The 13,338-nt window shown below is 43.6% G+C and overlaps 4 protein-coding genes across 8 annotated transcripts; 1 reads left to right on the plus strand and 3 right to left on the minus strand.

The window, feature by feature from the left end:
* Nucleotides 1–1,035: 1,035 nt before the first annotated feature.
* On the minus strand, nt 1,036–3,615 carry dio1 (iodothyronine deiodinase 1). The gene is made up of 4 exons (XM_085929133.1): nt 3,217–3,615; nt 2,700–2,843; nt 2,410–2,609; nt 1,036–1,905 (listed from the first exon to the last, which is right to left on the minus strand). Exons 1-4 carry the CDS (start codon nt 3,551–3,553, stop codon nt 1,840–1,842), a joined length of 747 nt encoding a protein of 248 aa, XP_085785259.1. The 5' UTR covers nt 3,554–3,615; the 3' UTR covers nt 1,036–1,839.
* A 141-nt stretch (nt 3,616–3,756) lies between these two features.
* Nucleotides 3,757–5,693, minus strand: rex1bd (required for excision 1-B domain containing). Its single transcript, XM_085929134.1, has 5 exons — nt 5,557–5,693; nt 5,227–5,309; nt 4,764–4,968; nt 4,318–4,409; nt 3,757–4,224 (listed from the first exon to the last, which is right to left on the minus strand). The coding sequence occupies exons 1-5, from the start codon at nt 5,557–5,559 to the stop codon at nt 4,152–4,154; spliced, it is 456 nt and encodes a 151-aa protein (XP_085785260.1). The 5' UTR covers nt 5,560–5,693; the 3' UTR covers nt 3,757–4,151.
* Nucleotides 4,777–8,440, plus strand: fam78bb (family with sequence similarity 78 member Bb). Its single transcript, XM_085929135.1, has 2 exons — nt 4,777–6,503; nt 7,573–8,440. Exons 1-2 carry the CDS (start codon nt 6,238–6,240, stop codon nt 8,093–8,095), a joined length of 789 nt encoding a protein of 262 aa, XP_085785261.1. The 5' UTR covers nt 4,777–6,237; the 3' UTR covers nt 8,096–8,440.
* On the minus strand, nt 6,029–11,723 carry LOC147047509 (UDP-N-acetylglucosamine transporter-like). 5 transcript variants are annotated; one of them, XM_085929129.1, is made up of 9 exons: nt 11,491–11,639; nt 11,050–11,245; nt 10,834–10,988; nt 10,651–10,773; nt 10,360–10,534; nt 10,041–10,159; nt 9,830–9,963; nt 9,611–9,734; nt 6,029–6,485 (listed from the first exon to the last, which is right to left on the minus strand). In XM_085929129.1, exons 2-8 carry the CDS (start codon nt 11,237–11,239, stop codon nt 9,644–9,646), a joined length of 987 nt encoding a protein of 328 aa, XP_085785255.1. In that variant the 5' UTR covers nt 11,240–11,245; nt 11,491–11,639; the 3' UTR covers nt 6,029–6,485; nt 9,611–9,643. The 5 variants fall into 5 exon arrangements, with proteins under 5 accessions (XP_085785255.1, XP_085785258.1, XP_085785257.1 ...); XM_085929132.1 differs by lacking the exon at nt 6,029–6,485 and adding an exon at nt 11,652–11,723 and having other exon boundaries at nt 6,497–9,734; nt 11,050–11,241; nt 11,491–11,547; XM_085929131.1 differs by lacking the exon at nt 6,029–6,485 and adding an exon at nt 11,652–11,723 and having other exon boundaries at nt 6,497–9,734; nt 11,491–11,547.
* Nucleotides 11,724–13,338: the final 1,615 nt, after the last annotated feature.

The following is a 13,338-nucleotide window of genomic DNA, read 5'->3' on the forward strand; positions in this document are numbered from 1 at the left end:
CTCTGTTCACTACCTCATCCTAATTATACCCTCAGCAATAATAGCCGCCATTGCCCCCGTTTTCTGTCGCAGCACAGAGCGGCCTTTGTGGTTCCCACCGTGACTTCTGCTAATATTGTGGCAAATTGGCAAAATCAAAACTTGATATTTGGAATTGACACAAAATCAAGCCACAACGTGAGATAGGGCGCCACCAAAACACAAAGTCTTGTGGCTTGTTTCACATGAAATATTTGTTATCCCTCATTAGGATGTCTCGGAGAGGCCTGGAACACCCGGGATTGGTCGCCAGCCAATCACCGGGCACATTAAGCGGTAATTTAAATGATTATAATGCCCCTGGGACAAAAAAACATTTGTCCCCATTAGTTACTAACTGGGCTCACGTCTAACAAAGTGAAACAGAGACAGTGACCTCAGGCTACTGAGATGATTCACTAGCGATTTTTTATTTCAATTGATCTTCCCCACCCCCCCCACACACCCCAAAAGCCCCAAAAAATTGAGTTGTAGTTGAATCGTTGCTTTTTATTGGACAGTGATAATATGTGATTGCATCACCTTCTTCAAACTGCATGACCCATATGGTACACAGATCAGATTGTTTCCAGACAGTAAACAAAAGCTGGAGAACGACATGTCACTGTACTGTCAATACAGGAAACGACGCTGTTGGGAAAAACAGGGATTTTCCATTCCAGCGTATCGAACAGTCAAGCAAGAATATAACCTCGGGCAACAGACACCCAAAGCACCGTTACAAAGTTTTTATTTGCCGTGTAAATCATGTGCCAAATCCATTTCCACCTTTGCCAAGAACAGATTCATAATAATAAGGGTAGTATAACTATACAAGGCCTGCAATTTACAGTAAAATATCAAGTTCTCAAATTACTCAGAGGAGTTTGTGAGCCACATGAGAAACTCGATGAACCTGTCGAGCCGGCGAGGTCGCCGCACGCCTGCTTCGACTTGCCTTTTTCTTTTTGTCTAGCTATGCCGTGTTTAAGTAATAAAAGCTAATTATTAGCATCGTTTTGTTTTTTTTAATCATTTCTGGTCATGGTTTTTTTTCCTTCTAGCTCTAAAAAGGCTTATCATAAACCGTATTAGCTCAGGGATGAGCGTTAAAATTTAAAAGACTCCTCCGATCAGCTTTAAGCTATAAATGCATTTTTGGATGATGCAGAATTCATTCCAGCGGACATGTCCATTTTTATAAACATACATTTAAAAACCTTGTCAGCATGCGTACGCTCCCGTGCTCGATTAAAATGAAACAAAAGTGAGCTACAAATGAAAGTGGAAAACAGAAGCTTTTATTGCAAGACCGTAATCCAAGAAATATGGCCGACATCGGTCACAGACGAGGCAACTTGGAAGCTTTCGAATTACAGCGACCGGAGGTTTGTGCCATAATCGTCATGTAATCGTCTGTTTTGATGACAATTGCATATGTTCAAATCACTGAGACCAATTTCCAAAATCCCTTACAGTTCAAATCTGATCGATTTATTGATCGCTGTAAATCACTTTGTCACAGCTGAGAGTTCATCTCATAAATTTATATTTCATTTTATCAAGCCACAAAGTCCGAAAGGTTTTATCTGTAGCCGTCACTAAGAAACACAGACCAACTGAGATGAACTTCAGACGTCACGTAAGTGTGTGTGTGTGTGTGTGTGTGTGTGTGTGTGTGTGTGTGTGTGTGTGTGTGTGTGTATGCGTTGCCGGGGGCAGCGCATCAGATGGGGAAAGACGAACAAGCTCAATGAGAAAATGGTGTTTAGTAAGTATTAGTGGCTCTTGAATAAAAAGCGAGTCTACTTGTCTTCCTTCCTACTTGAGCTTCTCCAGGACCAAGCGGACCTCCTGTGGTTTGTAGCCCCAAGGCCCCATGCCCCCCTACAACACACACACACACACACACACACACACACACACACAATGTAAAATGTATCTAATATAAATATACATGATTTAAGACATGATTGCTTTTTTCATGGCAACTTGTGTTTACTTGTTTGAATAGAATCTCACCAAGTCATAATTCTTGGCAGATAATTGAACCATAATGAGTTTTTTGTTGTTGTTGTTTTTTTAACCCCAGCGTTTGTGGAACAACAGAAAGACATCGGAGTGCTTTTTCTCAAAACAATAGAGGATTCTATTGACGCATACTTTTTGGCAAGGCTTGTGTCAGCCTGGGGCAGAGCCAAGAAATTCCACAGCTATCTGCGGTGCTCTCAAGGCTCCTAGACACGCAATTGCGTGAGCCAAGGCACGTCCACGCCCTCTTGGCTGGGATTCTAATCACAACATTTACATGGTGCAAAGAAAGCTGAGAATGGAACAGGAAAATGCTTCTTCTTCTCCCATCACGGCAAAGAATCGGTAATATTGGCTCACCTTGTAGAGGACTTTGCCTTTGTGGAGCACGTAAAGCCTCTCGGGCAACGCGCCGTATTCGGCGGAGGCCGTGTTGCTCATTTGGTCCACCACCACGGGACAAAGCGGATCTTCCTTCAAGAGGATCTGCGCCGCAGCAATCCTGTCCTCCAGGGTCTGGTGTTTGCTTACTTGAATGTTGTTGGTGAAGGCCCAACCATCTGTGTCCCAAATTACAGAAGGATTATTACTGTATTGAGAGTTGGGAAGAAGTATTGGATGAGTGAATCGGTTTGGTCGAACGCGCTCACCGCTTGAGTGCGCCTCCTCGATGTACACGACAAGAAAGTCGGCGATGTCGCCGAAGTCCAGGATGAGCTGCTTGAACAGGTCCAGCTTGAACATGAATGGGGGTCAGGTGCAACTTCCAAAGTTCAGCACTAGAGGCCTCGAACCTGCACGCACAACATTGATGATCTGGATTCGCATGCACTTCATATAGAAAACGAATAATAGTTTTTAAAGAAAAAATAATAATTTTATTCGGCTAAATGATGAATGAGCAAAAAAAATGGTTTTATTAAAAATACTTTTGTATAAAATAAACTCTGGTATTTAACAAAAACATCGAGGTAAGAAAAGTACAATTCCACATTTCTTTTTTTCTTTTCCACACTTGAACGTTGGTCTGTTATTGGTGACGTCACTGGTGCCTACCACCTCAACAACAACAAACGTGTCACTACTGACAATAGATTTTGAATAGGAAAATGGATGATTGACTTTATTTCGTGGATTTTTTATTTTTTTATGAACGGATGGACGCACCTTTGAGGAAGTTGCAGATGCTGCTCTCGCGCTTATCCATGGTGACCACGGACGAGTCCGGGGCTGGTTCCCCCACGAACGCCTTCTGACCCAGAGACAACCACATGTGTTCCCACGCGCTTTTGACAAACTTCAACGTGAAGAACGTGGGCCCCCAGTCGTCGTAGGTGAAATTTGGATTCTTGCTCATCGTGGTCCGTTCGTTCATTTTCAAGATCACCTTCTTGGCCAGGGTTGGCGAAAGCACGTGGACAACGCGGAGGGCAACGCTCACGCAGAACACGAAGAGGAACATGCAGCCCGTATAAAGGTACAACCAGAGCTTTTGCACAGACATGATGCTCTCGACTTCCCGTTTGGGAAATGAGCGCTCTAAGAGACCAAAAGACACGCATGATGCCTTCACGGGAGGTGTCTGCTTACGTCTTCACGGGCGACGCCTTCACGCGCAGCTCGGAGTTTCCAAAGACACCTGTTGCGTAAACTTACAATCGAGATAGTCTCAAATGTAGAAGAAAATTCTTTTTTTCTTTCAAGTAAAAATACTTTATAGATTTCACATGCAGATGACAACTCTTAAAAAAGAAACAAAAACCAAACGGAGCTGTTTGACTCCACCCCAAGTTGAAGTTTACATATATATTACAAAAATAATTATATGTATATTTACAATAAACCACACAGCTGTCCCTTAGTTAACGTCCATTTAGCTTAATGCTAACACAGTTGAAAAAGCCATTGAAGAGGAAAATTTTTTTCTTCTGAAGCAACATGGAGCAACAAATGTAAACAGATAATGAAACAATACTCGCAAGTATGAATTGTTGAATTTGTTAGATCCTATAGAATGATAAAGATGTAAATTACAATGAAATTCTCCTAAAAATATTTACAGATAAACTCAGAAAGCTGACTGAAGGGGATGGGACCGACGGTCAATCGCTCTCCTCCGAGTCGTACTTGAAGTCCTGCATGATCTCGCTGAGCGCCTCTTGGGTCTTGATGATCCTGAACATTCCAAGCACACAAGAACGTCACACCGGGCCCGTTTGATCAGAGGGCCGCCTCGTAACCGTGGCAACAGAGACGGATGGCGCTTACTCGTGTTTAAGCTGCTGGATTTTCTCCTGACAAGCATCCTGGTCTTCCGGGTGGTCCTGAGCCCGCTGCCGGGCCAGCTGCAGCTGAGCTGTCTAAAAAAACATCACAATGAAACTCAACTTTGTCGAGGTTTGAGTCAGAAAAACAATACATTGACTATACATCAAAATTATTATTATACACTTGAAGTTTTAGCAATAAAAAAAAAAAGAGTTTTTTAACAAAGTTAAAAATGACTGGCAATTTTGGTATTTGGCTAACATGCAACTGAACTATAAGCAATATGATTCTTTTGACTACCACTAGAGGGTGACAGTGTACCATTAGTGAGGAAGCCTTATGCAAAACATCTAAAAAAATCTCATTATTCAATAGTTTGTGTGACTTTTTATTTGGATAAAGAATATGTTTTTTTTATTTTGTAAAACCTTGTCAAACAGACTTACCAGTTGGAGCTTGTGCTTCTCTTTGCACTGCAACTTATCGATGTGATCCGAGAGGTCGGTCCGGTTCAAGTGGAGCTGGAACTTATCCTTGATGTCCAGGACCTCCTTGGAGATGCCGTTGAAGGCCAGCGTGATCTGGTGCACCAGCTGCTTGTAATGCTCAAAGTCATAGTGGGGCCCCGTCCTCAGGTAAGCCTCGTGTCCTCTGCAAATGCGTGAAATGATTCAGTTTCATTTCAGTGGGTTGAAAATTCGGATTTGTTGACTATAGAGTGGATATAAAAAGTCTACACACCCCTGCTCAAATGCCAGGCTTTTGTGGGAATAATTTACATGATTTATGATTTATATATGTATATAACCTATGACCTGTAGATCTCAACTGCTATTTGGAACTGTTCCTAATGCTCTCCACCTTGCACCTCTACAAGGACATGAGCAGCAGTAGTAGACACAAACGTACTCCTCAAAGAGTCGGTAGGTCTCCAGACGCTCTGCCTGCAGCTGGTAAAACCTTTGGATCAGCGCTTTGAAATCAGTGGAAACCTGCAAGAAAACACTTCAATCTTAAGTTTTTCAGGGCACTTATTTTATTACTGCACATAAAAAGTTTCCAGGTGTCTGTATTACCAGTGAACGTTGGTAGTTTTGTTGAACTTGGTTTAACACAAATCTGTGTTAAATCTTTTTAACTTTTTCTTCTTAATCTTTTATTAAAAGATGGCAAAATAGCTGATCAACAGCATTAGCTGAACACATTCAAAAATTTAGATAACAGGTACGAGGTACTTACCATTTTCACCAACTGAGAAAGAATATTTTGGGCTTACAATATTGATACAACAATATTAACGCTGACAATCACGTTGTTCCGTTTTAAGTCAAGTCATTTGGTTAAGGCTTATTTCCGCATGGAAGTGACGTCACGCACGTTTTACTTTTAGTGGCCTTCACAATAAAATCAATTCTGAAACTCTAACAATCCTTAACCGTACACTTCAGAAATGCTTCTATTTACATTTGAGTTAAGTAGATGATTAGTCTCAATACCAACGCTGTTTTTTCCCGTTTCAGACAAGAGACTTGGTGATATGAACGCGTTTCCTAGTAGAAATGAAGTCATGCCAATGTTAGTTGGATTGATTTTCAAAATAAAAGATTGTCAAACGACGTGGAGGAGAGGTGTGTCGGTCACGTCTGCGTATCGCGTCACGTTCAGTTCAGCACCACACCGGGTTGAACAGCGACACGCGGGATGCCGGTGGACTGACCGACATCCGCGGCCGGGGTTCGGTCGGCACCGGCTACGAGCGAGCAGCCGCAGCATCCGATGCCTGACGCCCGACCTGCGGCATTCCGTGACATGCCCGTCCGGGCAGGAGGGGAGCAAAAGCGTCGACCCCCTGAGAGGCACTCCGGGCGGTGAACGCTGCCTGGATCGGGGTGGCGGTGGTCCCGGTGGTGGCCGATCGTCATGGGCTGCGTCCAGAGCATCGCCTGCAACAAGTCGCGCGTCCGCAGGGAGAACGTGGTTGTGTGCGAGCTGGTGGCCACCATCGACCACCGCCCCACGGCAGTGGAGGAGGACTCGGCCATCGTGCTGCGCTACAAAACACCCTATTTCAAAGCGTCGGCCCGGGTTGTCATGCCAGCCATCCCGCGCAACGAGACCTGGGTGGTGGGCTGGATCCAGGCGTGCACCCACATGGAGTTCTACAACACCTACGGAGACGTCGGCATGTGAGTGTGATGGAGGGGGTCCAACCAAGGTTTATGACAGAGTTCCGGGGTCGGCGTGGGTCTAATTTGTTCTTGTATTTATTACTTTCATACATAGTCTTGTCATTTGTTTTTCCTAGATTTGATCGCTGTAATTTGATTTAAAAGTAATATTTGTGTATTTTTCATCTATTGCTTTTAAAAAATACGTTTTTATTGGTCAGCTTTCAACTTCCTTTTCATATTTCTGACTTTTTCTAGTTAGTTTTTCTTTTTCAAACATGATTTATTATTTCATATCATTGTATTTTGATTAATTTGTTGTTTTTCACGTTATACATTTTTCATGTTATTTTTTTTCCAGCCGCAAGATACTGTGAAGAAACAGCGATTAAAAGTCAGTAATATATCTCCCCATAATTTCTGGCTCCAGTTTCCTGTAAACTGTCTCACCAAACGTAATTGATCAATTAAAGGGACGCCAACCGGGGTAGCCCAGACACGTCAACACAATAAATAATTCAGTGGATTGATGCAACTAATAGAGATGCTAGCATGGCACTTCCTATTTCCTGACCAATCACAGGACACTTAAAGAAAAAACAAGCATTTGCACTCACATTTCCACCTAAAACCACAATTCAAAGTCTCCAACAAAGCTTAATTGCATTGATATATGGAAAAACGATTCATATTGCATTTTTTTTCTTCTCTCTCTCTCCCCACGACTACTTGTGTGCCAAAGTCACAAGAACACAATGTGTGGGTGTGCTTCTGAATGCGGGAGTCTCACCTGCTGCGTGCACAAATGCTCCTCTTGATGCAAAGCGATGGACGACTAACATTTCATTTTCTTTTTTGCATTTTTACCTCTTCACCCCTTTTTTTACTTTTAAAGTTTAATACAGTTAAGACAACTTCTTTCCACCTATCGATTATTATAGCAAACAATTTCAAAAATGTTTTTCCATCTCTGATTAAGATATAAAAATCGTTAATACACTAGCAACTTTTAAAGCTTAATCCGAAAAAAAGTGCTCCCCCTTATGTGTAACATGCATGATCGCAGTCACTGTGTCGCCCCCCGCAGGTCAAGTTGGGAACTGCCCGAGCTGCGCCAAGGCCTGGTCCGGGCCATCAGCGACTCGGACGGCGTGAGCTACCCGTGGTACGGCAACACCACGGAGACTGTCACCATCGTGGGCCCCACTTCCAAGCCGTCACGCTTCACCGTCAGCATGAATGACAACTTCTACCCCAGCGTCACCTGGGCCGTGCCGGTGAGCCGATCGGACCGGCCCGCTCTGACCGACATCAAGCGTGACCAGAGCTTCACCACCTGGCTGGTGGCGCTCAACGCCACCTCCAAGGAGAAAATCCTGCTCCGCGCCATCAAGTGGCGCATGAGGGTGGACATCGCCGTGGACCCGACCCGGCCTCTGGGCTCCAGGGCGCGGCTGGTGGGCAGGGTCCACCAGGAGCAGCCGCGGGTGCTGAGCCGCGTGGAGCCCATCCCGGCCAACGCCATGGGGAGGCCCAACGCCAACGATGCACAAGTGCTCATGTGGAGGCCCACCAGGGGACCTCCGCTTATCGTCATACCGCCCAAGTAGAGCTCGGTACAGAAAGCCCGTTTCGGGCCAACACTAATCAAGCTTATCATACGTAAGCCTTAAAGATAATCGTGGAGAGCACAAATGCGTCAATCACGCTACGTTTTGATAAGTGCTTTTCAATGGCTTGTGTCTTTTCTACAAGGGAGTCAGATTGCTGCTTATAGTTAGTTACACAAGACTGCCTCAAACGTCGCTCCAAGGACCCGGCCGGCGTCGACATTTTCATTTTATTTATTCAAGTGACTGGATGGATGGTAGCATTACAATGTGTTGAAGGACATCAAACTTCTCCTCTGAGATTGTCCGGCATTAGCATGCAGTGTTTTGGAACTCATTAAAACAAATGCCAAAAACATTGAATAATTGATTCATGCTTGTTGATAAACCCCCCCCCCCAAAAAAAAAAAGAGTTCAAATGCTTCGATTCAACCTTATATGGACATTAAAAAAGTTAGGACTTTTAGCAAACTCATTGGTCTTTTATTTTTATTGATACTGTCGCAGTCATTTTAAAATGACTCGAGCAAATATACTATGAGGCTCACAATATGATTGAAATAAGAAAACAAAATTCAATTGAAACATACTTTTACATAAATTGCGCTGGTCAAGTTATGCGTTTCATATCGACGTTTGTTGTGAATACGGAATGGATGAGGTAGATAAAGAAATTAAAGACTATAAAGAAATGTAACGTGGCTGATCACTACTTTTACATGGCAAACGGTTTTTTGTTTTTTTTAAATGCACTGGGTTGAGTTGCAGCGTATGAAAGATTATCAGGAAAAGCAGCACAAGCATCCTGAAAAGATGATCTTAGCAGTAATTGAGACAAAAATAATCAGCACTCAAATACTACAATCAAATGAAGCTTTTCAAAATAAAACCTCATCAATCTCTGATCAGCATAAAAAACAAAAAAGGGGAGGACCACATTTTCACCCCGCCATCAACAATAAATTACACAATCTAACAGAATCACTCATTGAATCTTCTTCATGGATTTATAATCGTTTCAAAGGCGTCATTATTTGCACCCACTGTAACCGACTTATATTTCTTAGTAACAGCGTCGGTCGGGTATTCAACCTCAAGCGACTCAATAGTCATGTTGAGCAAAGATGCTCAAAATCGGTTGCCTGGCAACAAAGCAAAATGGCCGCTTGAACGCCCATTCTTGAGCTTGGCGGCACAGACTGCAGCCTAGATGGGCATTTGAAAAGTTTTTGAAAGTTGACTCGTCAAGGTTTATCCTGCATTTTAGGGTTTAGTGGGGAGGAAATTTCACTTGAGAACCTAATTGTAGGATTTCCTATGACATAACTGGAATCCTTAGCCAGCAGGCATTCTTCCTTCTGTAACATGACGATGTGATGACATTATTGCTACAGATGGCGTGATTACGCAAGAACGTTACCCGCTCCCAACTGAGGCACTTAAGGTGTCGCCAGCAATTGTGCTTGACCTTTTTTTTTTTTTTTAAACTTGTTCCTATTGTGTATAGGAACTGACCTCCTTTGATCGTGCTGGGCCCACGCCCGAGACTCATGCCCTGCTGGGGTTGGCCGGCTTCTTGCCTTCGTAGCCGTAGAGGAATGTGGCACCAATGACGAGGGCGGCTCCCAGGAAGAAGATGCTGCCGACGAGAGAATTGATTTGCTTTTGAAGGTTCAACTCATTCACTGCCTGACACTTTATTGAAAATTCGTCATTCACAGCTACTGCTCGTACCTGGTGGGGTCAAAGTCCTGGAGCCAAAAGTAGGAGATGAGCGTGGAGACGATGATGGAGAGCGATGTGGCGAAGCCTTTGAGGATGTTGTCGGCGTACTTGATGACCGCCGCGATGACCAGACCGCCCAGCGCCTGGGGGGGGGGGGGGGGCACAGGTTCACAGGTGCACAGAGGCGAGACGGAGGTGGTCGACAGCCGGCGAGACCGACCTGTAGCGTGACCACTGTGCAGGTGACGGCGTTATACCCCTGGAACATCCCCAATTCCATCACTTTGTCGCCATCGAAGCTCAGCATCCCCACAAAGCTGAACACCAGGCAGAACATCCCTGACAAGTGCACAAGGTGTCATTAATAGAAACAAAAAGAGTTAGTGTATGATGGAAAAAGTATTAAAGTTTAGTGGCCACCTTTAAAGCCATAAACACTCAAAGTTACAGATACGACTGTGTAGAACAAGAAGATGGTGACCCCGAGTGGACAAAAATAACAACTGCACCTCAAAACCAAAACAAAGTTCCCGACTGACCGAGCTGGATGTTGCGGATCCAGACGCTCTGCTTGCTCTCCTTCAGGATCTTCTCAAAGTAGACGCCGGCAAAGCCGCTGGAGCAGCACGCTACCAAAACGGCCAAGACGCCCACAAACTGGGAGCCCGTAGAGGTTGACGCCTTCTCCGCCACCACCGAGGATTCAGACGGCCACTGCGGACGAGTGACAAATGTGTAAGCTGCCACTGAGATGATTCAGTTGTGAATTTAAACTAAGCTAGTCTTCAGATTAATGCTAACAAACAATGCTGAAAATGTTGGCGACTGACCTGTACGAGGGCCACTCCGGTCATGAGGATGAGCAAGGAGAGCCACTGGTAGATACCCAGCCGACGTCTCAGCATGAGCACGGAGAACAAAGCCGTGGTGAGGATCTTCAACTGGTACGTGAGCTGGAGGACAGGAAGGAGTGAGCGTCGACGACAAAAGCTGGGGCGGCTTTGTCGATGTACCTGGTAGGTGGCGGCATCCAAGTTGGAGAGGGCGACGTATAGCAAGTTGTTCTGCAGGGTGTAGATGCCCGAGGGGATGGCCAGCTTCAGGGTTTCCATGGGCTTGTAGGCGATCTCCTGGCGGAGGACGCTGTTGAATGCTCGCACGCTGTAACCTGAGGAGGGATGGCAAAGCTAAGCCTTTTGAGTCATTTAGCAACAGGTCCTTTCACTCACTGTGGTCTTTGAAGACGAGCATCAGACAAATGACGATCTTCATGACCTCGGCCACCACTACGGCCGAAGAGGCCAGGTACCGCGGACCCTCCGCCTGCAAGGTTCGGGAGTAGCGCATGATGAGCACCAAGGATGTGGTCTGGAACACCAGCACGCCCAGAGAGAGGTACTTGAGCCGCGATGAAGCCATGCCTGCCTGACAGGAGAGAAGAGGTAGTAATTTTTCTTTTTCGAATGTTAGTTGTTTCTAATTTTATCATTTTGTCCTAGCGAAAATAAACATCGACGAGGTGTAATTCATTATGAACACAGTATTTACCAACACTGATGATTTGGTTTAACGTGTTAAAAAATGAATGTCAAAAGTCGCCCTTGCATTCTTCGATTTTTGGGAGGAAACAGGAAGTTAAAGACCAAAAGAAAAGAGGAACGTTTTCTTACCTGTAAGCGATTTTAAAAATTACGATCAAAGGATTTGCAGCTCACTTCTTGTCCGCTCTGACAAAGTGTCAAAATTATTTCTTTCAGTCACGTCCTGTCGTCCGTCAACCGGCTCAGGTCATCCACCATTAGCGGCGACTCAGACATTATGACGCACTTACCATCTTTAAAGAACATTTTAATTTAGACAAGCATCGTTAAAACAGGAAAAGCGGAACAAACGTTTCGGTTCGCTCAACAATATTAAAAAAAAGCCACTTCCGTGCAAACGTCTTCTACGTTCGGTTCCAGGTTTGATTGGTGCTGTTAAGTCGATATGTTGCCGCCTACTGGCCAGTTAGCAAACTGCACAACACAGGTTTGCAGACAATAGTTGTACAGAATTTATTTAAATATACACACAAAGAGAAATTTAGACAGACAGACAGACGTAGATAGATAGAGAGACATTTTATCAAATACATTGAATAAATGAAGATAAAAATAAAACTGTCTAAAATAAAAGAACACACATGACGCTGATAATCCAGGCTTTAATTGAGAAAGTTGGCTGATCTTTTTGTTCTAGCTAACCAAACTTGGCCACAACTACATCTGGTCAATGAAAAGAAACATCTATATACACAGACTTTATAAACATAGCTTTTACCTGCTATATATGCAGAAATATCAATTGTCTCTTGTGGAAATTTAAACCACAACTTGGTTGAGAATATTGTCAATTGCAAATTGCGATTGCGACCTTTGTATAGGATGCACGACTGCAAGTGGGTACGGAAAGCCGTGAGAACATTTATTCCATATCCTTGACCTCAAGTTCCGGAACCTATTACAATTTTGTCTTCACGAACATGACAATTCTTTACACCAGCAAAAATGACGGTTTTTTAGCAGTTAGATTTAATAAATCCAAAAGTGGTACTTGCAGTGGAAAAAAAAACATTCCTAGTAGTCATTTTACTCCTACGCTAATTCTTATTAGTGAGAAAAGCGTACAAGTACCTTCTGATGATTACCAAGAGTATGGAATAAATGCTCAAATGGATTTCCAGAGAAGAACTTCAAAGGCAAAATACTTTGATTGACCTCGAGACATGACATGCATCACGACATAAAAAAGACAATGATTGTAACTAAGCAAAAAAAAAAGAGGAAGGTTACATAGTTTTGAAAGAAAACATGGAAAAAGAGGCAGTTAAAAAAAAATCATTTACAATCAAGTGCGCACAGTATTCATATAAAAAAAGCCGTTAAAAAAATCTTTGCCAAGTAAAATCTCAGACTTTACAAGCAGAATGTGCTGTGCGTCCGTGTATATTTCAACACCAGAAAAAAAAAAAAAAACTGGAGCTTTCCAACGATGATTTTCCTTTTTTGTAACTGCCCACAAGTCAAAGCTTGCGATGGTGTCACGAATAACAAACAGGCAATCCAGTCCCGTACGCTTGGCCAAAGCGGAGTGGTTTCAACATGAACACGCATAAATAGAAGAGGCACAAAGGATCGATGCAGAACATCCCTGCTCCCCATCTCCATGACCATGTGATCATAAAAAAAAAAAAAAAAGACAAAAAGTTCATTATTGCTTGCCAAACCAATTTTGCGTGAGGTTGTTTGGTACACATGGAGACACTGTTTTTTTTCGGGGTGTACTGTAGTTCATTAGTTCCAGGACTTCTGTGTGGTCTCATTTTGGATTTGGGTGTAATGATCACAAGTTTGCTTGTAACAGAAAAAAAGACACTTAGTCAAGGCACCACTGTATTTGATTTCTAGCTCGGGACATTTTAGAAACTATACATAAGTTTTCTTAAGTGCAAAGAGAGAAGGCTATAACATACATATGAT

The sequence above is a fragment of the Syngnathus leptorhynchus genome, chromosome 13 (assembly GCF_054491065.1).
Source record: "Syngnathus leptorhynchus isolate UIUO chromosome 13, UIUO_Slep, whole genome shotgun sequence".
Taxonomy (NCBI): Eukaryota; Metazoa; Chordata; class Actinopteri; order Syngnathiformes; family Syngnathidae; genus Syngnathus; species Syngnathus leptorhynchus.

Bases quoted from the DNA above. Each gene is read 5' to 3' on its own strand.
- LOC147047509 (XM_085929129.1), bottom strand. From the start codon at position 11,239: ATGGCTTCATCGCGGCTCAAGTACCTCTCTCTGGGCGTGCTGGTGTTC. The intron at 10,774-10,833 runs GTACATCGACAA...CCTGTCCTCCAG, and splicing joins TGGATGCCGCCACCTACCAG to CTCACGTACCAGTTGAAGAT. The intron at 9,735-9,829 runs GTACGAGCAGTA...TCTCGTCGGCAG, and splicing joins CAGGACTTTGACCCCACCAG to CATCTTCTTCCTGGGAGCCG.
- fam78bb (XM_085929135.1), top strand. From the start codon at position 6,238: ATGGGCTGCGTCCAGAGCATCGCCTGCAACAAGTCGCGCGTCCGCAGG. The intron at 6,504-7,572 runs GTGAGTGTGATG...CGCCCCCCGCAG, and splicing joins ACCTACGGAGACGTCGGCAT to GTCAAGTTGGGAACTGCCCG.
- rex1bd (XM_085929134.1), bottom strand. The intron at 4,410-4,763 runs GTAAGTCTGTTT...ATGTTTTTTTAG, and splicing joins AGAAGCACAAGCTCCAACTG to ACAGCTCAGCTGCAGCTGGC. The intron at 4,225-4,317 runs GTAAGCGCCATC...TGGAATGTTCAG, and splicing joins ATCCAGCAGCTTAAACACGA to GATCATCAAGACCCAAGAGG.